This window comes from Protomyctophum bolini (assembly GCF_963924005.1).
Source record: "Protomyctophum bolini genome assembly, chromosome: 6".
NCBI classification, from domain to species: Eukaryota; Metazoa; Chordata; class Actinopteri; order Myctophiformes; family Myctophidae; genus Protomyctophum; species Protomyctophum bolini.
Genome location: NC_137867.1, coordinates 22,078,294 through 22,105,881, shown reverse-complemented (window position 1 = coordinate 22,105,881; position 27,588 = coordinate 22,078,294). Strand labels below are relative to the sequence as shown.

General features: G+C 41.7%; 1 protein-coding gene across 1 annotated transcript; it reads right to left on the bottom strand.

Annotated features, from left to right (window-relative positions):
• On the bottom strand, nt 1-27,474 carry LOC308317213 (excitatory amino acid transporter 1-like). The gene is made up of 10 exons (XM_080766065.1): nt 27,335-27,474; nt 24,349-24,684; nt 22,042-22,179; nt 5,168-5,372; nt 4,962-5,004; nt 4,197-4,465; nt 3,793-4,026; nt 3,165-3,359; nt 2,632-2,766; nt 1-863 (listed from the first exon to the last, which is right to left on the bottom strand). The coding sequence occupies exons 2-10, from the start codon at nt 24,530-24,532 to the stop codon at nt 656-658; spliced, it is 1,611 nt and encodes a 536-aa protein (XP_080622191.1). The 5' UTR covers nt 24,533-24,684; nt 27,335-27,474; the 3' UTR covers nt 1-655.
• Nucleotides 27,475-27,588: the final 114 nt, after the last annotated feature.

Here is a 27,588-nt window from a genome sequence, read left to right as displayed (position 1 = left end):
ACAGCCTCAGATGATGAATCTATGATTCCATCATACTATTAAAACAAGATAATTCTAAATGAAAAAACAAAAAAACACATTCTGGATAAAACCATGAACAACTATACAGACTTGTAAAAAGAGCCCTTCTTTCCCCAAAGCAGCCTGACCCATGTGCATGATTATCCAACTCCTATCTAGTACCACTGCCACCATGGCAATCAATTCTCTTTTATGTTTTATTTTGCTATCTGTATACCCAAATCCCCAAATTGAACTGGACAGTGCTTGGTATGCGTTGTATGCTGTTGCTTACAGAATCAAACCTGCCAGCAACACTGGGAGGTTACACATACTAGTTTAGTGAGGAGTCAGATAGCACACAGCCAGACAGACATGGACCACCAGGATCTACATAGTTCATGCTCAATAGTAAACAACTGCCACCCTATGGCATGCATATACACTTTGTGTGCCTATAACAACATGATACAACACAGAACCGTTTGGCAAATGCATTCATGAAAAAGATTCTAACTTGAACTATTTGTATTAACCCAGCCTTTTTGCGAGGGAATGGTACTGTATAAGCTCTGACGTCTGGAATAGACGTGTGCAGAAAATGGTTCAACGCAGAATTTCTTTCAGACAATGAATATAACCACTTAGACCACTTCTACATCTTGGTCTCGCTGTCAGCAGGCTTCTCGTTCTCATAATCATTTTCTTGACAAATAAGCTGGTACGGCTTCTTGTCTGTCTCTTCCACCACAGAGTTGCCTACTTCTGGATCCTTCTTCTGTAGCTCATGGCGGGACAGATGTTCCACGATACCTGCACCAATGGAGTCTCCAAGAACATTGGTGGTGGTGCGCAATCGGTCCCTGGAAGAGAGAAGAGGAGTTCTAGAGATGTCTCTTGGTGTGGTGATAATTCCCTTGGAAATTCCCTTTCCTTTTCTTCGGTGTCATTGAAACAATTTTTTCAGCCATCACAAATGTTCATAGCATAAGTCAGCCTGTTAAATGAAAAAAATCTAGAGGTTTCTTTTTCTACAAGCAAAAAAGAAGGCCTAAGCCCTAAGGGTATGGTCACACCGAACTTTGATTCTGCCTATGCGGCAGATGTATTATTTATTAATTAATTAATTAATTAATTAATTAATCTATTTCTTTATTTTCATAATCCGCCACATAGGCAGAATCAAAGTTTGGTGTGACAGCACTCTAAACAAGGAGATGAGGAAGTTAGGCTTGCGTATGGTTTCTTATAAAGTTTGGGCGGATTTGATTACCACAGAGGTATATTAGTAATACAAAATACAGACATAATGACATCATGCTCCCTAAAGTGCAGTTTACAGCAGTGATCCATGTATGTGTCCATGTAAAAACTGTCTGTGTACGACAATTTTAATTTAGGCATTCTCTGAAAAAGTGCAAGGTCAGAGTAAGCACCCTAAACCCTAGTCAAACAATCAAGTCTGCATACAAGACATTTACATTTCCGCAACAAGCTTTGCCAACTGAAAACATGTGTTGGGGATTTACATAACTAACAGCATCTAAGATGATTTCCACTGAATGTAATCCACAGAATACCTAAGGTATATTTGAATGGTTCCAAGCAATTATAAAGCCACATGAAACAATTTGGTCAATAGATTGGAGGCAGTAGATCTATCCAATGGAATAAGATGCAGACAGAATCAGAAACAGATGGATTGAGGGACATGGAATGTGAGGGGAGTGAATCTGTAACCAACTCTAAGAACTTGCTGATCGCCAACTTGGCCCAGCCCCTAAGAAACTTGGCTGGAATTTGACAGAACTCATACAATAGTATGTCCTTGACAACTCTTCTATCAGTAGCCTTGAAATGAATAACAGAATTCAACCTGACGCGAGTATTCAGAATGAAACATTCACACAGGACAAAACCCTCACATTATGTCATAGTAACAACAATGTGAAATTACATAAAGATTTAGGGAATCACATTTTATCCCAGCTTTGATTCTCAACCTGGGTTTTCAATTATAAAAATTCCCTCTGCAATCCTTTCACAACAAAAAAACACTCCTTCTGGGAAGGATAAAAAGCAGGGAACATTAACATTTTTGATTGATATTTAACCTCTAGATCTAATAATAGCTTTCATCTATCTGTCCAACACTTACAAACAAGGTATCTCAGAAACTATTTGGCATGGAATTTGTTATGCTCCCCAGAGGATGCCCCAACTGATTTAGGTGACCTCTACTTCCAAATTTAGGCCAGAATTTCCAAAAGAATTCAAGATATTTCCCAATCTAATAGCCAGATTGCCATGACACTTGCTGAGAGCATTTATGCTCCCTGGAGGATGGACCCTTGACCAAAATGTATGTTTAGGTCTAAGGTACAGCACTGGATCTTGGGACTGCCCGTGGGACTTTTAAGGGCCATCCACACCAACAATAACTATGATAACTATAGGAGTAATAATTTGAGCACATGTTGAATGTGACAGACTCCCTGTCTATTTCTTTTGATTGACAGTTCTATGGCTTATCAAATCGCACTGAAAGTTATCCCCAACAATGTAACTCGCCATGTGGATAGCCCTTTATAATCTTAGTCTTGTTTTTTCAGTCAAGCAGTCAGTACTTACAGGAACCAATCTACAGCAATAATAAGTGAGATGTCATCTGTAGGAAGGCCGACAGAGGTCAATACTATCACCATCGTGACTAGTCCAGCCTGAGGGATTCCAGCTGCTCCAATACTAGCGGCAGTGGCTGTAATACTGGATAACAAGAGCAAAGCAAGACAAAAATACTGGTATAATATATATCTTAACCACATGAACATTAGTGTCCCTATTCTGGGACAAACATTTGGCAAAAATAGCAGATCTACAAGCACAAGACATTTAGTGTAAAACAGGAGAGGGCCTAGAGTCTGACCAACTACGTATAGGGTTTGTGTTTAATATCTGGACAGGAATAAAGTATTAAACACAAATATGATACTGTAACTGTATAAAAAGTATCCCTAGTGAAATGTTGTCAAATTACCCACAGAAGACAATAATATTCGATTCCAATTTGTGGTTGTTTCAGTTTGGAAACAAATAATCACTCTAAACATGCTGTATGATGAAAGGAATTTGTGAACATTGTTAAGGAGCAAAAGTATGCAAACCTGATAGTGAGAATCTGTCCAAAGTTAAGGTCATAATTGTTGACCTGAGCAATAAAGATGGCTGCCAGGGCTTCATACAGGGCTGTGCCATCCATGTTAATGGTAGCACCAACAGGAAGCACAAAACGGGTGACACGCTTATCCACCTTGTTATTTTCTTCCAGGCACTTAAAGGTGATGGGTAGTGTAGCAGAGCTGAGAGAGGATTGCAGGTTGATGGAAGAGAGCGAAAGAGAAAAAGTGAAGGGGGAGGGGTGCAGAGAAAAAGATAATACAGTGAGACATATACTTGTTAATGATGTACCACAATTTGTTTTTGTCTTTTTCATCAAAAGTCAATCAAGATTCATTCAAGAGTTTGATTTGGAACATGTGAGATCATAAGAGTGAAGTTACGAGGATATGGAATTGGACAGACACTTTACATTAGAAGTCTACATACAGTCTGACTGCATACCAAGGTCAAACAAACAATAGCAAAACATATTAGGTTTCAACAAAATGGACATTCACATATAGTCACCCTGGGTCAAAATTGGACAAGAGTTCAGATTTCTGGATCAAGGGTGCAATGTGGTTCTATAGATAGGCTATACTATAGTCTGGACTTCACATGGCGGCCTCTTACCTGGATGATGTCCCCAGGGCAGTGATGAGTGCCTGAAGTATCCCCCCAATGAAGACAAAGGGGTTCTTCCTTGTGATGACGAAGTAGAGAGTTGGCAGAACAAAGAAGGCATGGATGGACAGGCCACAGATGACGGTCACTGTGTACATGCCCAGCTGTCCGCCCATGGTCGAGATGTCATCCATCTCCACAATTTTACCAGCAATCAGGAACAGGATACCAATGGGTGCATACCTGGGCGGTTAGGTTGTTGAGATGGTGTTTTGTCAGGTTGCAATCATATTATCTATTTAAGTATTTTATACTAGTATAAGTATTGCTTCCCCCACACAGATAGTATCTTTGGCAATCAACATATTTCACTTAATAACAACTGTGGTTAATCCCTCCCCTCCTCTACTCACCACATTATGATAGCGACCAGTCTCATTATGGCTTCGTTGAGAGAGTCAAAGAAGTCTTTTAAAGGTCGCCCCTTCTCCTTCATGTTCCCAATGATCAGACCAAAGGTCATGGAGAAGACAACCAGGCCCAGAGCATTCACTCCATTCACTTCTCCTGGAATCGGGATCTCCTCCTCGTATGATAGCTGTTGGCTACCGTTCAGTGTAAACAATGTGTCATTCACTGTGACACTCACTTGGACCACTCTCTTGCCATACTTTGTCTTGAACTGAATTAAGAGAGAAAGGATGGTGGTGTTAAAACAAGCCATTCCCTGGTCAGTATCTGGTGTGTTGAGTTTCTGGAGTAATGTCAGGTTAACAAAGTTTTTAATACAAGCACATTCAACATAGACATTGAGGCTAATTGGGAAATACAGCTTTAAACTATAAAATATAATTATATATAAAATAAATATAATTGTGATCCATATATCATAGAAGGGGTACTGTACATAATTCACAATAAGATAAAGAGAGAGAGGAAGAAATTCTTGTATAACCACCACCTGATATACTAAATGTCACAATCCTGCCAGTTACATACTGTACCCAGTTCTGCCTAAAAAGAGATTACATGAGGAAGAGGAAGTAAAAGCATCTTGGCTGGCAGACATGGCACATAAATTAAGCTATTTCAGGTGGCAAGCCTAGCAAACAATGATAAAAGAAACATGAAGAGAGTGTAAAGTGAAGTGAAAAAGAAGATGTGGACTTTAGAGTTACCTGTTGGGTGCATGCTTGCACAAGATTAGGAGGAAACATGTTTCTGTAATAGAGAATAATAACAACACAACTGCATTAGGTTGAGCTTTGCTTAACAAATGTACCTCTTTTGTTTTTATATAAAAATATATATTATATATAAACAGTCCTGGAAATATAATTTTCAGAGAGGGTGTGTGCATGTGTGTGTGCGTGTGTTTGTGTACCTGATGAGGTCCAAGAAGGCATCAGGAGCGCTGATCCGCCCTATCTTCTGCTGGTTTTTGAACTCGTCTTTAGATCCTTTCCCAGGGTGGATGATGAGCACCACGACGATACCAATGAACACAGCGATGACAGTGGTGGTAGTGTAGTACACCACCGCTCTGAGGCCCATCTTACCCGACGCACGGCTGTCCATCGTAGCCATACCTGGAGAGGAGACAGCACTACAGGGTTAACTGTTTATGGAATGAATGGTTGATGTCAACTTCTACCCATTAGGTAGTTTGTATGTTGTGCAATCTGCACTCCAGCTACCAACACAGGCCGATCCAGTGCTCCTTGCCGACCACCATTAGTAACTCTGAGGACCCCCTAGGGGTCCCGGACCCCCCATGATGTAAAGTAGACTATTGTCCCCTCCATCTGTTGGTGGAGTCAGACGAGCTAGGCAAACGTTGTCACGTCTGGAACATTTCATTCAGTCAGTCTATCAATAGTCTATCAATAGACAGTTTTGAAGGATCTGCTTCGAATTAGGTACTCAATGTTTACAGTTCTGTGTTCTTTTACAACCGAGGAAGGGGGGGGATTCTAGGTCATCTTTAGTCATGCTGTCCCGTGACTTACATGCAACATACACTTCCTCTCCTCTTCACCGACTCTACGGTGAAAAGGGTGCAACTGAAAGGTGCCATTATGGTGCCAAACGACCTGTGGGGGAAAAGAGGTGCTGCAATAATTGGTGTCAACGAAATAACCAACGGAATTATCTGTTCATGCGTCAACAAGAACAAAGGCGAACAGCCTCAGAGGAAAGAAACACTATCAGACTCTAACCTTTAGTGGTGGGAGAAAACAATCACTATAGCACCCTGGGGGGGCAGTTCTACTGTAGATGTGTATTGTAAATAGGCACACACATGCTAGAGAGAAGGATGAAGATCGCAATCAGACAGAGAAATGGCAAGAATGTGATGAGGAAAAAAAGACAAGATCTGCACCCTCTAAACTTAAGATTTGATGATTAGCCCAAAGTGGAATTTCACTTTAAATTTGGGGCTCACAAGCTCACAAGTCACATTGTGAGGCATTGTGATCTTGTAGAAATGCAATCGTGTTGTTGTTGAGAGAAAAAAGGAGGGGACCAAGAATATTCCCCAGGGACCCCGGCCAGTCAAATTGGGAGATACAATACAGCAGAACAGTTTTACATGGCTATCCTCTGCTTACTTATAGTTAGCACAAATGGTTCAGCTAAATCAGCAACATTCAGCTAAACCGTTGCCAAAAGACTGTGGAGAAATAAATGTTGAATGAAGGAAAAACAAGGATAGTGGTCTGGTGGTTTAACCTGCTACAAATCCGGTCAGCTTTATTAGATGGACCTCCACAATAACCCATAAGTCAGTTTTAGGTTGTACACAAAAGTCCTCTGTTTTGAAAATGTGGGTTATCTGTTAAAACTTTTAAAACCACAGCTGAGAAAGACTCCAACTGCCAGCATGAACTTTAACAAGGTCACAACACACCAGTGAGTCTGACAACCCCTCCTCCATCCCCAACAACATCAAAAAGACACTATAAAGAAAATTGCAAAGGGGTGCCTTGAAAACCGACAATATTCAATAGCCATGGCGTGTAGTGTCGTATTTTCAAAGTGTCAGGCCCTATTATGGCCTATTATCTTCATTCAGAGCTGCACAAACCAAAGACGCTTTGTGCAACAGGAGATGTATGTGCTCCTTTCATATGTGGCACTTTGATTTGGTGTCTGTCCCCATACGTATGAGTGTATATATGCTGTATGAGTGTCTGTATGTGTGTGTGTGTGTGTGTGTGTGTGTGTGTGTGTGTGTGAGTGAGTGAGTGCATGCATTTTAGGAGAGAAAAATGAAAATACCCTAAAAATAGCAGATCTAGCTCACAATGCATTTTGAGCCTGTAGATCTATTATTATTCAGTGTATGGCTCACAAGAAAAACAATCTTCTATAAAAATAGAATATGTAATATAATAGAGAAAACTTTAACCCAAAGCCATAGACCTCACCTCTCTAATGCCTAATCCTAACCCCAACCTGAATCTTTACCCAATTGTGTGTGTGTGTGTGTGTGTGTGTGTGTGTGTGTGTGTGTGTGTGTGTGTGTGTGTGTGTGTGTGTGTGTGTGTGTGCACGCTCATGTGCACGGCGCGGACGTGCATGTAAGTGCACCACTGCCCCCTGTTTGGCCCTCTCTTTGTTCCTCTTGTCCCAACTAGCCCAGGAACCGAGTGTGTAGCCACCTCTCTTTTCTTCCCCCTCCTCCTCCTGCCCTCCGTCTCTCTCCGCAAACCCTTCACCTCCTCTCTACATGACCCCTCCATCTTCACCTCTTGTTTCAACCTGCCACCCCTACTCACCCCCCTGGCCCTTCCTAATTCTCTCTCTCTTTCTTACATAGTGATGTTATTGCTTCAGTCCTCTTTCACAGATGACGTGACCACCCCCCCCCCCCCAGTTCTCTCCTCCCTCACTCCTATTCCTTTTCTGAGAACCCTGGGAAAACTTGTTGACTTTGGTCTGCCTCTCCTGGACACAATGAACCTCAGACCGTTGTCCGGGCAACTGCAGATGCAGCCTCACCGATTCCATCCTTTCAAAAGAAGTGAGGCAAAAACTCAAGAGAGAGGAGGAGAAAATTACTTTCTGTCTTGTATGGGGAATGTTCATCGGGCAAAATATACTCTGGATGGATAACTGGGGACAAAGAAACTGTGAGAGGGGGCATGCACGTTTAAGACCAATGGCAAACAATGATTCTTCAGTTTTCAAAGACTCTGCCTGCAGGCGACAATTATGCTGTGTCTATCGGACAATGTTTAATTCCATCTGATTACTCAATCTGACAGCATGAGTGATAACATGTACAGTAGTTCAATAGTATGCAATATGTCTTTTACAAACCACGCCCCAATAATTTACTACGCTGTCCCCCCTGTGTGTGTGTGTGTGTGTGTCTGAACGATCTGTGTAACTGGACTGGTGTTTCTTTGGAGTGGAAAGGAGCGGATACCGAGACGGTGCGCATCTCTGAATCTGTGATCACTGACCTGTCAATCAACGCACGTGCAACAGTAAGCCGCAGCAACGGAACAGCAAGCGCGCTCCCTACCAACGGCGAGCGTGTGCATCTTCTAGTGCTCAGAGAGTAACATAGAAAACGACGCTGGACAGGATTCAAAATAATCTTGCTTGCTTCCAGTCAGCTGATCACTCCGTGTCCCACTCAATTCTAAAAAACACAGCGATTGATGAGGATATTCTCATCTTCACAGTAAAGGCACGCCTCCAAGTGCTGCTAACCAAATTGAATCTCTCCATCTGGTATCCCAATAATCATGACCCTCACTGTCTACAGTGCACCAATGGTCTGCATCAGACCATAGAGTCTATGTCCCATATATTAAACGGCTGTAATATTTACAAAGGACTGTATATAACCAGGCATGACAGAATTGTTAACATTATTGCCAAAGATGTGTCGCCCATGTTTGATACAAATATAACTGCAAATACTAGGGCTTTCACTTCTAGTGAATTTTACTAGTTGACTATAGTTTCCTAGTCGACTAGTTGTTTAACTAGACCTACCTGTTATGTAAAAAACATTAAAAGAGATTTTCTTTAAATAATATTTGTACATTTAAAAAAAGTGTACATTGGTGACTATAACTATAATCTAGCTGGTTTTGAGGCCTGCAAAAACAGGAGGTTTGACAACAACTGAGTGGGTTATCCCACTTTAATAATAGGTAAGCCTTGCTGAGCCATGAGGCTCATAGGGCTAGAGCCTATTGTTTCTGTAGCATGAGGCAGCTTGATGTACAAGTACACCCCCTGGACATGTCGCAGGGACTATCCAACTTTAGCATTATTGGGAACACAGCCTTTACGTCTCTCAGTGAATGAATGTGCTCAATTTACCTTGGATTAACTCGTCAATGAGATTTGTGCTTGTATAGTGTGAAATAAATGCAAAAGCTATAGTTGTTAATGTATATAATCTACCAACAACGGCTCCGATTCTGGAACGCAGTGCTTATAAGTGTTCCTTAATTAAATTAATGAACCATGGTTAGTGGATGGAGGTGTAGGCTACATCGAGGGGCCCAGGAGTTTGGGAGGGCAGCCAATCACTTTATCACACTGTAGTCAAGGATTCGTATTACTCCTCCTTTTTCTCCTTCTCCCTTCTCATCGCCTCCCTCTCGCCCCTCTATCTCCTTATCTCCCCTTCAAGAAGCCCTTTTGCCTCTTAGTTCTCCCATCGCCCCGCATCCACTCTCCCCACACAGCCCGTCCCTCTAGAAACTTTCTGCGGTGCTCTTCTCTGGTAAGGAAATGCCTGCAGGCAACATGGCTTTTGCAGAAAATTCAGGGCGAGTGGGCAGCACTGTGGAGGGGCGGTGAGAAAGAGATTGAGAGAAACTGAGAGAAATGTGTGTATGTGTATGTGTGTGTGTGTGTGTGTGTGTGTGTGTGTGTGTGTGTGTGTGTGTGTGTGTGTGTGTGTGTGTGTGAGAGAGAGGGAGGGAGAAATAGAGAGAGACAGAGATTGAGAGATAAAGTAAGAGGTGGGGTGGTAGGTGGAGGAACAGTTCAAGAGGCCCCTAGGGTTTTATCCATTTCACTGGATCAGCGACTCTGTGTGTGTGTGTGTGTGTGTGTGTGTGTGTGTGTGTGTCTCTCTCTCTCTCTCTCTCCCCAGGCCCCACCTCACTCTCTCCCTCTTTCTATTCACCTGCCTCACCCTTTCTCCTTCTTTCTTTCTCTCTCTAACCCTCTTTCTCCCTGCCTCACTCTCTCCCTTACTGCCTCTCTCTCTCTCTCTCTCTCTCTCTCTCTCTCTCTCTCTCTCTCTCTTTATATCACCCTGTCTCCCTCTCTCTCCCTCATTCACACCATACAAACCACTCTGTCAACCTCTTCCCATGTACCATTGATTTCAAACTTCAGTTTTCCTGCATGTCTGTCTGTCTGTCTGTCCATTCTTCTGTTTGTCATTCAGTTTCCAGAACTACCAGACCCTGCTCCAACTTTCTGCACCACTGATTTGAGCTTTACAGTAACAGAGAAAGGTTCAAAGTTCCTCCAACTCACACACTTGGATAGAAAGGCAGTTTATCAGAGTGTTATTTCATAATAGAGCTCTGATGTTTGATGCCGTTTTGACCGATATTTATTAAATAGTTCTAAATTTAAAAAAATCTAATCAATTTGAAAAAGTAGATTTGATACAACAATTCAAACATTTAATTAAAAATAAATACTCCCCAAATGAAACAAATAGTAATTCCGGTCTTTTATATTTGACTCCTTTAAGTGGGCAGTAACTGTTGTATTATAGTGTTCTGATACTTGGTACTGTGTTCGGATACTCGGTACTGATACGTGCAATGTACTTGTATGTATGGTGTACTGCCTGCCGTAATGGTAACATAAGAGTGGAGCTGTGTTAGAGCTGAAGGCCGCTGCGCTGGCAGGCAATGATTGTGATGTCTAGTCTGTGACGTCATTAGGACATGAAGTATCCGAGATATATATGCTGCTGTAAGTGGAATAAACTTTGTGAACGTTTTGATGTGACCAAGTCTCGTGTCATGTTAATCTTCTCCCGGGCCGGCCTGTCTGTCTGTCCGCCGCCGAACCATGGAAATGCCAGCCGGGTCGTCACACACCAGAACCAGACGAGGGTCCAATACGTAGAATACAGTATAACATAACAGTTGGTGTCAGAAACGGGACAGATAAGAGGTGAGTCACTTCATATTTTACTCTTCATTAGAGAAAAGTGTCTCTCCTCTTACCTGGTAATATATAGGTTATGATGCAGGGTTTACCTTAGTTAAACCTTGTCTTTTTTTTTTCGTTCCCACAAGATTACATGCTTCCAAATTTCATTGGTATAGACCCTAATTGGTAATTTAACATTTAAGTGACTTATACCGTTTTTGTGTTTTTTTTTTTTTTTTTTTTTTAGTGACGTGACAGAGTTAAGAGATAAGACTGTTTGGGTTCAAGCAGCAATATGGTTAGAGTCCATATATAAGCCTAATGAGGTTCATTAGCAGAAAGACTGCGTAGAGTTAGATACGCGCAGCAATATGGTTAGAGTCCATATTCAGCCTGACGTTTGGTACGCCAGCAGGGTTTATTACACTCTCCTTGTAGTAGGTCAGTGGTCCTAGTGCATGCCCACATGCTAGGATTAACAAAGCCGGACGAATGCTTCCGTCCGCACAACAGCTGTCAGTATACGCTGAAGCCTGTTGTTTTTATAAATCTGTTAGATGTTGTCTAACAGGGTACGTCTGTGAGATAAGCGTACTAAGCCTGTGGTGTGTTTCCCACAGCAAACTTTAGTTACACTCTGGTCATAGTCAAAAGTCACTGCTAGATTTAGCTACCAATTTCAAGGTAGCAGTGATAAGGGCTGGTGTGTGAACAGACATCGTTTGAGCATTTCCATGTGGTTGTCCATTCTTTTGTGTTGTGTATTGTTTGTCTTGTCGCAAATGGAAAGTCAAAGTTAAGCTACCCCCAGAAAGAGGGGTGGACATGTGCAAGTAACGTGACGTTGTGTTTCCCAGTCACGCTTTAAGAATACACAGTAGTTGCCACATTCATCCAAATATGCCATGATGATATTGAAGTGGGCATATAAGAGTGGTTTAACGTGTTATCCCTGGGGTTTTCATATAACACTGGCATGCTGCTGAGCTACACTCTGTGTATTGAGTTGAATGTTGGCGATTACAAAGTTAAAACAACCCCTAACCTAAGGGGGCTGATGGATTGAATAAGTGAAATATTAATCAGTATTCAGTGAGACAACGGCGCATTTCTGTTTCATTTCACTTAAATGAGTGTGCAAAATAGCCGATCTACCAGTGCTATAAATAGCCAAAAACGGAGTGTTAAGAAAGGTCTCCAGCCTATTAATCAGAAGGCAGCAGAAGCTGCTATATATACATTGGTGTTTATATAAATCAAATATAAGCGCTGGAGAATCAAGTGTAAAATGTACCTTGTATGGCAGAAATATAGTAATCTAATGTTTGATTAGTGTAAAGTGTCTATTTAGCCTGCCCTGTGAGCTGGAAAAGTCATTACACCAAAACGTACTCGAAAGAAAAGGAAGGCCTTAAAGTAAGGACCAGAAGCGCATAGAAAGTTCTGAGAAAGCTGTAAGCGTTTTGGTTGGTAGAGCCCGTTAGAGACGAGTATTCATCTTTTCTGATCAACGGGCCATACTCTCGCGACGGGAGAGCGCAGAGGCTTGCGTAACCATAGCAACTTGGTGATTTCTTTCACCAGCACACTGGCCTTATCAGAAGAGGAGAAGCTATCTCTTTTCTCACTGGGCCAAGGGAGGAAAGCCGAAAGAGCAGTGTTGTGAACTTGTTTATAAACCTCCCCCACAGCAGTCAGCTAGTAAGAATCACTCCCTCACGAAGCCCAAGGTCAATATGTAGCTCTCAGTATGAGAGCTAATAATCACTGAAAAAGCAAATATAGGCCTGGTATGATTGGGCACATGTATTGTGCGTATAGATAAATAATATAATAATAAAAAGATATCCTTAAAATAAGGATTAGAAGTGCTATAAAGTTTTTTTTTTTGGAGAAAAAGTTTGCAACTCAGTATGCACGCTGTAGCATAGAAGCGGAGACATAGAACTCATCTTTTCTGTTCCGCACCTCGGGCGCTCAAGATGGCGTAGCCATGGTAACTTGTCGAGACCTTATCAGCAGAGACAAGCACTCTCTGACCCACAGTTGAGAAGAGAAATTCTCAATGGGCCAAGAGAAAAGCCGGGAGAGCGTTGGCGCAGATAACTTCCCCACACAGCAAAAGAGTCCCTTCACGGAGTGTGTTATCTCTTATCTCATTAAGCCAAGGTCATATACATGTATGCTCAGAGAATAATAGACCCTTCATTATGCCAAGTTAGGAGACGGAATGGAATTCAGTCAAGATATTAAATGGGACAAATGAAAACATATTATAGTCATAAACATAATGCCATGACAGTTAGGAGCATAAGGAACAACGTGGTGATGAGACATTGACCACTGGACATAAGTGAAGTAAACAAATAAACTAAGTGTATTTATCTGGAGTGAAATAGATCTGCAGTGAAAGTTAAATAAAGTTGGACTGGTAGTTCTAGTGACTTGACAGAGTTTGGAAAAAAAAGACTGTGTTTCACGCAGCAGTATGGTATAAGCACAGCAGCTGAAAGTTGTGCCTGCTGTGTTTGGTTCATTTAATCTGTTAGATGTTTCTAACGGGGTACGTCTGTAATACAGGGATATTACAGTTTGCGTACTAAGCCTGTGGTGTGTTTTCTCACAGCAAACTTTGGTTACACTCTGATCATTTGTATTAAAAAGTCACGGTAGATAGAACAGATTAAGTGACCCAACTGAGGTATCAGTAGAGAACTAAAAATAACAGATCTACAAGCTCGATAATGGCCGTAACATATTAGGGACCCAACTGAGGTATCAGTAGAGAACTAAAAATAACAGATCTACAAGCTCGATAATGGCCGTAGGGCCTCGTTCACTAAGTGTCATAGCTCAAAATTGGCCAGGTTAAGTACATTTACTTCAAGTTTAAGTAGTATGTATCAAGAAATGTAAGCTAATACAGGAAGGAGAATTAGTAATTATTCCGTTATAATGCAGTAATTGGTGGAGTTCCAGTCAAAATACAATCATTAGACAGCGTTTTAGGTTGCACCAAATCCATGATCCCAAATTTAGAGTCCCAATTATGGAGGGGGGGTGTGTTGAATATGAATCAGACAGGCCTGAAGCATAGAGCCTAGGTATTTTAGAACCTAAGTAGAGACCATAATGGAAATGACTCAGGGAGGTCAGGTCATATCTTATGTGTAGTTCAGCCTGTTAAGTGGATATTCGAGGCAACAGTCAGCCTTGGTCGGTCAGTTCATATTATAGGTGCAGTCAAAGCACGCCATGTGTGTACATTTCTCATACAACTACACACACAGACACACTAAAAGGAAGTGGAAAGTTTGTCGACATTTATGTTCAAAAACATTTTGGTAAAACTGCCACATTCAAATATATATATATATATATATACCCAGTGTATTAAAAATATTTATAATTCCCATTTTTTGTCACATCTAAAAGCTGAATCGTCATCTGCCCACCCAGCCAGCACCCACCCAGCCGAAGGGGGGGTGAACTTCAACCAGAAAGACAATACAATGACTTTTTGTCCTAAGAGTGGATGCCGAAAGACATTTTGTGGAGTTTTACCACTGAACATTTGTTTTTGGCACTGAACTTTGGGGACATGGGTGTTCGGGGGACACATTGATGTCATGCGATGGTTTGTGTGTTGAGCACACAAGCGATTGAACTGAACAATGAACCTGGACCTTTTCTTTTTGTACTAAGAGAGGAAGCAGAATGACATTTTGTGGAGTTTTACCACTGAACATGTGTTTTGCACTGAACTTTGAAGTGTTGTGTCGGGGGGACACATTGATGTCATGCGTTTTGTGTGTTGAGACCACACTAAAATGAACAATGAACATTTGGGGTTTTTGCATCTCACTTCTGCATGTCACTTCCATCACGTGACTACAGGAAGTGTTGGGGTCATATCTACAGCAACAGCGGAGTACGATGTGAAATGGGAATCCTAAATATTTATTTTACCAGTTTTATGATGGAATTAGGCAAAGTGTGGCAAGTTATTTTTCACATTTAGAGGTGGAACAGCTCAGGGGCACATACTAATGTGCACACACGCACACACGCACGCACACACACAGAAAGATAGACAACAGGGTGTGTTTGGTCTAGGAAGAGGTGCCTGTTCAAAGGGAGGTACGCGCGTACGTGTGTGCATCAGGGTAGAATTGACATTTTCAGTATTAAAAGTCAATGAATCAAGTATATTATGACTCAAGTAAGGAAGGGCTAATTCATTCTTTAGCCCAGAAGAAGTTGGTGCAATTTATAAGCTCAGCTGTAATCCATTTGGAAGGGAACTCCAATAATAAAATAAAATATAAAACCAATACTGCATAGATCCTAGGACCAGTCAATAGTGAATTACAAGTAATTGAGTCCCATGGGGTTAGTCCAACGTTAGGCCTATAAAGTCCGGATAAGTAAGGGCAAATGTGGAGACTAGGGAGAATAGAAACGTTTAAAATAATAACCACAGTGTATTAAATTAGTACAGGACTACAGCACATACACCCTATATAACATATACCGGTAGGTCCCATTCGGTAGATACACCTGTGAAGGAGCGGATATATGCTCACGAATAAATCGATCTTGAGACAGACGATTTTGTTTTGGTGCTTTGGGACAATGTTATGGTAAGGTTAGACAAAATAGGTGTGTAAGCGTTTGTGTAGTAATATAGTCAGTGCACTAATCTAGTCAACAGGCCTGAAATAATTTGTATTAAACATTAAGTGTGGTTAGAAAAAAAAACCAAGTCGAGTTTATTAATTACTAAGTTCAAGTTGTTAGGGTAACCCCAGAAACGATGCTCAGCAGAGTAGGCTGTAGAGTAGGCTGAACGGGCGCTTCTTGTCAACCTACAACATGGACGCATGTTTTGTGGGAGGAGTGAGAGAAGGGTGCGTATTCGGTTCAAATAAATAAAGGATTTAAATGAAGTGTGATTCAGCATAGAAAAGGCCAAATTATGAAAGGTCCGTCAAGCTATAAAGGACCAGGGAAAGAATATGGTCAAAAGAGTTGGAGGTATGGACTGGGGTGTGTGAATTGTTCATTAGATATTTTAGGGGGGTCCACCATGTGTAGTCCTTAAGAGTGGACTGTCTACCCTAAGCTAACCCTAATATATTTATATTTCCACAGAAACACACAGGAATGCAGTCATGCTGAACCAGGATCTGCGTCAGGCTGAATAACTATCATTCATGTTTCTATCTCCCCAAACGCCATTTTTGATGAAATGTGCCTGAGTAATTGTCTTGCAAAGAGGGCAAATATTAATTTCATTTGCATGTGCAAGAGTGACGCAAATGGTCTGAAAGGATTAACAAATTAACCCATAACAATTGAGTGTCTGTGCTTGGTGTCTTGTTGTGGTAAAGCAAGGCCCTGTTAGCTTATCTTGTTGTGAGAACACAGAGAGCTCTGTAGAAATTGTTTTACACAGAGCAGGTGGGCAGACACGAAGCGGAGGTGTCAGGAAAGCACCAGTGTCAGGGGTCATTCATGTAAGTATTATACACATCACATGCTCAAAAATACACATTTAGAAATTTTAATTGTATTATTATTCCCCTTGGATGGGTGATTGATTGATTGGCGGAATATTGATGAAGTAAAATCAATATAGTATGAGGATGGGATATGAAGCCCCCACGCACACACACACAGTATGCGTGTGTATCTTTGTTCTGTTTGGGGGGGGGGAACCCAGTGCTTTTCAGTTTTGTCCACAGGAGACGGACAGCAGACGGGAAAATACAGAAATTGAGTGGGTTTCCAGACCCAGTACTGGTGTAACACCAGGTCCAGAAGGCCTAAGCGTTCAGCCGGGGAAGGGAGATCGCCTCGGGCATAGAACATCAACCAGGGCCCGACCAAGGGTCTGACAGCAGGGCCATCACATAGCTACTGCAGATGTCTGCAAGAGAGCAGGGCCAGACCACGGCCTACAGCAGGGCCTGCGCACGGCCTACAGCAGGGCCAGACCCCGGCCTACAGCAGGACCATCACATCGCCACTACGGCCTACAGCAGACCAGCATGACGGTACTGCAGACCCCCGGTAGGTCTGCAAGGGGGCCAGACCAGCCACCGGACGCAGGCCGCGTCCTGCAAGGGTCTGCATCTGACGGGTGATTCGGGTCACGGGCCAGGAGGGTCTGTGTCGGCCTAGACCGCAGTGACGCAAGTGTGCCATTTGAACAACGTCCTATGACCATTTTCCAGGTCTTGAACTCATGGAGGAAATAGGAAGTAGTCACATTGTGACGAAGACCTATTTTGCTCAGACTATATGAGACAAGCATCCTGGATCAGAATGAGCGCGAGATTTGTTTGCGCGCGATGTTTATGGAGTAAGCGGGATGCTATATCATCAACAATGCACGGCCAGGTCTATATGACGCAGGCTGGCGCGGACAAGTCCATATGCATCGGCGCACTATCTGATGGATGCGGTACGGGACAATTGCGCGCGGTCGCCAAAATGGAGAACTGTTGCCTGGGCTCTGTGCGAACTGTTGCTTGGGCTCTGTGCCATATCGGTTCCAGTGGAGTAGGGTCGTAAGAGTGGACTGGTGGAGTAAGTCTTGAACATGGAGTAAGTGTTGGACTGGTGGAGTAAGTCTTGAACATTTTCTGTTGAGTAAGCCAGTTCGGGAACATTTTCGGTTCCATTTTCTTTTGAGTAATGCCAGTTTCGGGAACATTTTCGGTTCTTGAACGGATGGAACATTTTGGAACATTTTCTTTTTATTAGATTAATGACTGGTTTCTTGTGTCTCAATGTCAAATATGTGTTTATTTGCTGTCATTACACACTGTCCCTATACATGACACCCACACATTCCCCTGTAGGAATGAGGGCCTCCAGAGATAAGGGAGGCAGGCATACTGCCAGTGTGGAATGGTATAAAAGAGTGGTTAGATGTAGGGGCAATGGTCAGTTATAAATGTCAGAGATGGTTGCCTTGTTCCAGTCCAGGTAAAGACAGGCTGTACTTCCGTCCCAGACAGATCAACAACATGTGCTAGATAAGATATGACGAAGAAGGGAGAAATGCCAGTAAGCCTGCTAGACTGAGAGAATAGATTAGAATGAACTAATCCTGTGGTGTTGAAATTAAGTGTGATTATTCATTATTCAGTGTGATTATTCATTAGTTAGAAATGAACTAATTTAAACATAATCAGTGATTTCAGGATGATTTCAGGTTGAGTGTATATTTTAATGTACCCTGTCCTATCCCCACGTGTATATGTTGTATATTATATAGTATATATTATATATTATTTATTGTTGATTTCTCCTCCTCTTTTCTTTCTGTGTTTCCTATTTTCTCTCTCTCTCTCTCTCTCTCTCTCTCTCTCTCTCTCTCTCTCTACACCTATGTCTGTGTTTCAAGTGTACAATCAGGTGGCGTGCGCGTGCTTGCTCAGAGATTGATCAATGATTATTGATTAAGCAAAGAGATCACATAAACGAGAGGCTCGATACAATTTCCCTGGCAGGAGTCCAGGTTTTTTGGTATCGATACGTGATTGTACACTTTTCCGCATTATAAATACAGTATCAGATGACGTTGTCCTTATAGGACAAAAGAGTGGGCTGTTGTATTATAGTGTTCTGATACTTGGTACTGTGTTCGGATACTCGGTACTGATACGTGCAATGTACTTGTATGTATGGTGTACTGCCTGCCGTAATGGTAACATAAGAGTGGAGCTGTGTTAGAGCTGAAGGCCGCTGCGCTGGCAGGCAATGATTGTGATGTCTAGTCTGTGACGTCATTAGGACATGAAGTATCCGAGATATATATGCTGCTGTAAGTGGAATAAACTTTGTGAACGTTTTGATGTGACCAAGTCTCGTGTCATGTTAATCTTCTCCCGGGCCGGCCTGTCTGTCTGTCCGCCGCCGAACCATGGAAATGCCAGCCGGGTCGTCACACACCAGAACCAGACGAGGGTCCAATACGTAGAATACAGTATAACATAACAGTAACTGTTTCCCATGATATGATAGAGTAGTAAAGACCCACATGTCTGTACTGTACCTTTAGCAATGTACCAATTCCTCATGGGGCAGTACTGAGGTCATCATATCACCAAAAATGATGAAAGAAAAGGGGAAATTATGGGGATTTCCCATAACAGCTAGTAAATCAACCCGTACAGCAGTTTTATAAGCAAATGTCTACTGCTGTTGTGGATGACTTTTGCAGATGTTCAGAAAATGCAGTATACTGGCCAATAAACATTGCGTAATAGTTTTGCCCGTACCATTAGTGAGCTACTATAATAACAGCACAGTAGCTTTCACAAGTGGATCCTTTTCTATATTAGTATTTAAACAGACAGACAGACACACACACACACACACACACACACACACACACACACACACACACACACACACATTTGGCAATTAAAGAAATGTATTCATATTCCAAAAGTGCTGTGGTGAATTACAACTTATTTCAAGTTATTTTACTTCTTCATTCAAATGTTTAGTGAACAGAGGGACTGTGGGTATTCTGGGTAAAATGTTATGTTTTACAATGAGCGTTTCCGTTCATTTCTTTAAAACACCACTCATCTTGCTCAATCCACTTCAGCCTGTCTTTCCTCCTCTCTCTGGCTCCTTTTCTACTCTGTCCTTTCTTCTTCGCTACACAGTCCTCATTATTAATCCTCATTATTAATTGAACTCTGAGAATTACGGGTTCTTCATTTGGTTACGTTTGTACACTCTTGGAGTTACAAATGGACACACGAACACTGAGGATTTCCCTGCACTCATTTGACTCTAGTACCTGCCGTTCCCACTTCCCCCTCATTTCTCCATCACTTCCCCTCTATCTGTATCCCTGATTCATTCTTTGTGGAATGATGTAATTCGGGCGCTCTCTTTCTCTCTCCATACAACAGCCATCTGGGGAAGCTCTGATCTCAGTTTGGATAATCACTGAAACCCTGTATTCTTAGTCAAATAGACTTGGGTTGCAACTGTACATCGCTGTTTTCTGTCTACTCTATACTACATCAAATTTCTTCGTCAAAAATAGACAATCTAGAAGCTAATTAGCTAATGTTCCCCCCACAACATTCAGGTTCAGGTGATTAAGCTCAATCCTGGGTGAAGTTGGATGTGACCCTCCTGGAAACTTCAAAGCTAAGACTTCATCCATATTCAGCATTCTTACACTTTGGTGCAGTGTAACCAGAAGTACACAGCCACACAAATGCACATGTTGGGCTGATATTCATTTTGCCATAAAAAAGGATTATAGTAATGTTATATAACCTGAAACGGAAATCACCTCAGCAAGCATGCTGTGTATTTGATAAGTAACACTTTGTGTGAAGACACTTAAACTGTTGACAATGTCTACTTGTGACTTTAAGGGAGGAACAGTGTCATCCAGGCTGACTGCCTGGCACACATGCACTCGCATACGCACACAAACGAGCGCATGTGGGTGCGCACGCACGCATACACAGTAGGAACTGTTTTGACCAGAGAACAGTGCCTTTGTTGGCTTCTACATGTGCTAGCTCCTGTCATGTGACATGATGTCAGAGGAGATGTTGATGCTACAAGCTACTGCAGCACAAAGCAGCTTTTAATTGGACAGCAGATCTGTGTCATTTCACAAATGGATTGGCCCATGGGACAATCAATCACTGTCAGTCACTGTGATTGGACATTCAACATCCTGCCTAGCCTATATCTTTCAAAAGAAAAATAAGCTATAGACCAGTTGGACTACCACCGTAAATGGGTTATATTTGGTTGCACATTATGTTGCAACAGTTATTTTTTTATGTGTGACACCGGAACACAAGTATAAATCAGGGTTTGCAGTTACTGTATATGGATGGCATGGCATTTGACTGAGACCTATAATAAATCTATTGTAAAACCTAAATTTGCTCCATCACATGACATTTTCAATCACATTGCGCACGGAATATAAATGAGACTTAACTTTTTTCCCCTTTCCCTCACACTTACTTTCTCTCTCATATCTCATACTTTTGCTCTCACCCTTCACCCTCATGTGAAGTCATCTTAACTTCATCCACTTGTGGGCCCAAAACCAACAGTTAGTGTCGGCTGAATAAACAATTGAGACAGACAGGCTGCTGCCAGAGGCATTGGAAAAGTGTGCAAAAACAAAACAAAAAACATGGAAAACAACCATGGCTGACCCATGCAAGGAAAATTATCAGAAACTGCCCTGCACATAATAATTCTGTTTATAAAGCACTTACTGTAACAAAACAAAGTTACGAATTGCTTTACACAATATGGAAATAAAATTAAATAAGATAAATGAAAATACAAAACACGATAAATAGATAATTAAAAAAAACATATCAAATAGTATACAAATATACAGCATGTGAAGTAAAAAGCAGTGGAAGTACTTCAGTGGCCCACTGGCAGTATGCACAAGACCTTTGGCGCATGCACACGCACGCACGCACGCACGCACGCACGCACGCACGCACGCACACACACACACACACACACACACACACACACACACACACACACACACACACACACACACACACACACACACACACACACACACACACACACACACACACACACACACACACACACACACACACACACACACACACACACACACACACACACACACACACACACACACACACACACACACACACACACAATCAACCTCTCTTATAGATACTACTATTTGATGACCATCAGCCAGTAGGAGACTCGGAGACTCCTACTGAGACACCACAGGTCATCAAATTCTTAGGCTTAGGAATGCGAGAAAAACTCAGAATTCAAGGCTTCATGGGGTGTGTAATTGATAAAATAAATAAGTAGTTTTTAGGTGAACTACTCCTTTAACTTGCTATTAATTAAGTACTATCACTATACTACAGGCTACTGTAAGGATAACACAAATGTATTATCCTTAATTTAACTCAGAAGAGAAGAGAAGAAATTGAAAAAGCTTGGATTTGACTGTGTGTATATAGTGGGAATTGAACCCGGTCCCACACCCATGCTGAGCCCAGTGTGTGTCCTCCTCATCCATACCTGTGATGAGACTGGAAACCAACAGGGGAAGCACCAACATCTGAAGCATTCTCATCAGCAGCTCTCCAGGGAAGGAAAAGTACTTCATCTCACGGTAGGACATGTTATATGGTCGCACGGCAAACCCCAGGATGATACCTACAGGAGGGTAAAAGCAATGTGTTAAAGCTGAAAACCGTAACGTATCTTAATGAATAAAGTTTATATATTTATAAAGTTATATATATATATATATATATATAGAGAGAGAGAGAGAGAGAGAGAGAGAAAGAGAGAGAGGGGGGGGGGGGGGGGGCGCTAGCCCCTCCTATGCCCAGATTTGAGTGTTTGAGTAAACACAAACATTGAAGACAGAAGGGAGGACGCAAATTGTGATTGGACGGAATGAGATGATGTATGATGATAAAAGTGCCCCTCACTTCACACAGGTGTGATTTTTTTCCTTTTTTTAAAATGAACCAATACTTTTCCCACTTTTTATCCCAATATAGTTGTTATGCCATTTACCAAATTCCCCATACACTTATGTGCTGTTGTTACTGCATCACTGTACTACTCGTAGAAACACGTATTTGAGAGAGCCAATGTTGAAACCTTTTGTTCTGAAAAAAATTGTGTTTAACTTTTAACCAAGTCAATTCTTACTCTATGACTGTCTTTTGATCCGGCACCCAGCCTACATAGATCACCCATAATATTCAATATTAAACCCTGTTGGAACTTTAATGGCCAAGCTTATTTGATTATAGTCTTAACAGTCAGAGCACCATCTTCTAAGTTGATAAAGGCATCAATCAATTCACTTGCCAGTTGGTGGGCACAATAAGCCAACTTTGTCTTTTCAGCCATGAAACTAGCTTGAATTAAATTACTGTTCTATAGTTTGGGGTAAACCAAATGCCCTTGTTGTTTTAATTCTAATATGCGTGACTGTCCTTTGTTGAAAGTCTTTCCAAACAAATGCAGTTTGTTCATTGAATCAGTAAAACTCTGACATGCCAGCCCAGGTGGCTGACCCTGAGGCCAAGAATAAACTAAGTCCTAAAGTTGACAATCAATCATTTGATTCTTTTTGGGCAGTGTGTAATTCCACCAGGGCCTTAGAGGGTGAAGAACTGGGTGGGCCTGGCCCACCTCCTACTGGGCAAGGTCAGAGGTTAATGGCTAGGTGTCACGGGTCAGCTTAGGCCTGGGTCTCAGATAAGAGCCAGTCTGTTAAAGATAGTTTTTTCTACTCCCTTTGATTCTATTCTATTCCTTCTTCCTTCCTGTGTTGGAATGGGTCGTCAACCCAGATTGACGCACGCATGCACACACGCACGCAGACGCGCACACACACACACACACACACACACACACACACACACACACTATCTTCACGTCAAAACTAAAAGAAAGTAGCCAAGGAAAGCACCCCCCACGTGGGCCGAGATTTACCTTTACTCAGTCAGTTGCCTCGGTAGTCTAGTGGACTACTATGCTGAATTGCAAACCATGCTTCATGAGTTCAAATCCCGCTGCCACCACTATTTTTTCAACAACCGCAGACTTTTTTTTAATTCACTGGACAATATAATAGTTTTTGGTGAGGGTCCAGGGATGCGTTAAAACGACCAGATTAAGGTTGGTGAGGGATGTGTTAAAACGACCAGATTAAGGTTGGTGAGGGATGTGTTAAAACGACCAGATTAAGGTTGGTGAGGGATGTGTTAAAACGACCAGATTAAGGTTGGTGAGGCATGTGTTAAAACGACCGGGTTAAGGTTGGTGAGGGATGTGTTAAAACGACCCGGTTAAGGTTGGTGAGGGATGTGTTAAAACGAGCGGGTTAACAGGGACAATGGGAGGAGTTGATTCAGAAGATACATCTCATGGAGAAACTGACACCGTCTGAGACTGCAGGAAGAACTAATGGAGGACAAATGGTCCAAATGGACAACATTTAAGACTGAACAGAAAGAATAAGGGTATGGGGGAATGAGGAACAACAGTAAATGCCTAGGAATATGTGATGTACATTTTGATACGCAATGTCGACTTTAGTCTATTTTCTTTTTCTATTTTCATGTTTGTTTGTACTGTATGTGTGTTGCTATTGTTTTCTTTGTTTTGTGTGACAAAAAAAAAAGACCGGTCCAAATGAACACAGCACAGCGCTCCCTACCCCACTGACAACCAATCACAAGCCGAGTTTGGAAATGGTCGCTTATGAATACAATATTTCGCATACTGTACAGTATACTAATCAATAAAGGCAGAAAAAGCCCAAAAATATATCTTTAAAAAAACAAAAAACTTAAAACTCACCCACAATAACAGCAAGAACGGTGAAGATCACAAAAGCATTTTTCTTGAAGCATCCCTGTACATCATCTTTAGTGATGCTCTCCACTCTCTTCTTGGCCTGTAGTGAGCGAAATTCGATGCCATCCCGGATTTGACGGAGGTTACTGCGAGGCCGCTGGGGGTTCTCCCCGTTACTCTGAGTCATGGCTGCTGCTGGGGCAGGTAGACCAGGATGGGTTTAAGACAGGTTCTCCTACAGCAGAGTACTTTCACTCCACTCTGGCTGTGATGGAAACCTTGAAGGTTTCAAGTCCCCGGTGTTGGTACCCGTTTCCCTTTTGTTCTCTTCTCTTCACTCTGTTTAAAGTGTTGGAAGATAAGAGGAATGAGACAATGACAGGTAAGTAAGAATGTGAATTATATGGCATATAACCAGCATTTTTGTATGGATATTATTATTATATACAGTTCTGAGGCACTTTTACCTGAGTATTTCCATTTGTTGATACTTTATGCTTCTATTCTACCACGTCTCAGAGGTTAGGCAACCATTGTTCTTTTTACTACAATTCAGCTTTACTTATTTTGTCATTTAGATTATTAATCAAAAAAATCACACCCGTGAGGGGCACTCTTATCATTATACATCAGCTCATGAACAACTGAATTTATGTGATTGGTAGCCGATTTGCTCGTCTACAACATATGACATAAAATTTCCCTTCATTGTCAATGGCATTTGATGTTTGTGTTGCCACAATTTTACATCATATTTGGCAGACATTTTACCTAATTTCTCCTTTCAACGTCAATGGCAAATATGAGACAAAAGTGGCCCCTCAATCACACCTGTGTGAAGTGAGGGGTGCTCTTATCATCTCATTCTGGCCAATCACAATTTGCGTTAATGTTTGTGTTTACAGTTACACAAACCCCCATGGGAGGGGCTAGCGTCGCTCAAAAACACACAATGAGAAAAGGTGATGTATTATTATATCTTAAGCTACAGTACAAGCCCCCCCCCCTTAAAGTGAAATTCAGACTGAGGAACTCATTCATAAATTAATAAATACAATCCAATGATGTGATAATGGCTAATGGGACATTCTTTCTGCACAATGACCTACTTTTTAGTTTGTTACTGTGATTGATGCCAATACCTTTATAACTTATAGAATTTTACTACATTGTGTACCTTTTACTTTAGCTCTGGTCCATAGCTCTAATGCTGTTGCATTTAGAGCTATATGTTACTGTCGACTTTCGGGGCTCGCATAAATGCAGACCAGCCTCTTGTCTGTAGCGTAAATATTTTGTGTTATTAGAAAGCTTACTTTCCTTAGTGGACGCACTCTGAGCCCCCCACCACACATGTAAAATGCACTTTTTGGCTATGAGGTTTTCTCTTGGCAATATCGGTAGAGGGCGCAGTGGAGTAACTAAAAGTATTTTTTTTACGTGTGGTGGGGGGCTCAGAGTGTGTGAAAGTAGGGTTTCTAATAAAACAAGCCGCCTTTGTATTGGTGATTAGCAAAAACGTTCTTTATATTTACGCTACAGACGAGAGGCTGGTCTGCATTTATGCGAGCCCTGGAAGTCGACAGGAACATATAGCTCTAAATGCAACGGCATTAGAGCTATGGATCAGAGCTACTTTCACTTGAGTAAAGAAGTACTTCTTCATTGTACAGGTGTTAGCAGAGTAGCCTTCAGTAACTACTGCCACTCTATATCAGAGCTGCCCAGTCCATAGACATTTTCAAATCTCTAAAGACCTATTTATTCTGGTCTTTCACCCATATGCCCTTGCCCATGCTGCAATGTTTAGATTAATTATTTGTTTTCTGTTATTCTGTTTGTAATTCTGTGTATAATGTTCTGTTAACTTGTCTTGATCTGTAGGCCTATAGCCCTTTGGTTGACCTTGGCCTTTTTAAATGTGCTTTATAAATCATCTTTGAGTTGAATTGAGGGTATAGTTTAACCTGGCTCTAGCCCCTGAATCGCTAGCCACATTAAAAAATTATGTTCAGGTGATTTAGTGAAACGAAATGAAAATTCAGGCTGAGTGTCAGGCTAGGTATAGTTCTGCCTGAAGACCAAAAAAAGCCTAATATCTCCCATGGCTATAAAGGATTCTCCTTTGCTGAGCAGTAGATGTTGGATTAGTTATGCAGACCTGGGTTCAAATCCAGGTGTTACACAGGCACATTTTATGGAATTTATTTATGTAGGCTAAAATCCATCCAATAATGTCCCATTTTAGCACTCCTACTCAAGTAAATTAGATAATTTATTATCTACACAAGCAGAGCGCGTAAGTACTGTGATCGGCTGGATATGTATACGTATGCATGTGTCTGTCCTTTCTCATCCAAGGGACCACCATTCTTGGTGACGTAACTAAGGTACCGTACATTTCGAGGTTGGTAGAAGGTCAATAACGGGTCTATAGGGACGATGAAGCAGTGATGCCATTTAAAAGTGGTGAGCACACCTCAATGTGCGCTCTGCTTGTGCACAAGTAGGCCTATTTGTGTGCAAGGCGAAAGTTGGCAGCTCGACAGAGTGCATTTCTAGTTGGTCTCTGCAATACCGGTATAATATTAAAAAATAATGAAGCTTCAAATAATAGTGTCCAAAAGCATACACATTTGCATTTGACTGAATGTCTGATGACCTTGCCAAACCATAACAATGAATAATTTTTGTCAATTGTCAGAAATAGATTGACATTCAATTGGTAACTAATTTGTAGCTCAAAGAATTTACAAATTGAACGTGCTTTACACTATTGGCTCCTTTTGGTTAATGTGTAGGCTTCAAACACACTTGAACTATCAGGATTTTATAGACTTCCTCATTATTCTGCCTGCTCCCTCCACATGTGGACACGTTGGATTGATTCTATGCGTGCACACACACACAAGTCACACACACACACACACACACACACACAAACACGAAGTTAAACAAAAGTTAACATATTGAAAAGTTGTTCCTTTACCTTTTTTGAGTCGAGCAATAACTTCCCATGTAATTTCTAATTCCCCCGCGTTCAAGGGCTAAATTCTGTGCTTAAAAATCCTCGGTTTAGCGGAAAACAGAGGAGCTCTTTAAACTGCGCTGCTTGTTGGTGCTCTGCGAGCGACTAGTGAAAAACTGAGTGACTGAAGTGAACACTCACAGAGAGGGAGGGAGGGAGAGAGGGGGGTCTGTGTGTGTAGGGGGGGGGGAGTGGCAGAGGGAGGACAGAAATCA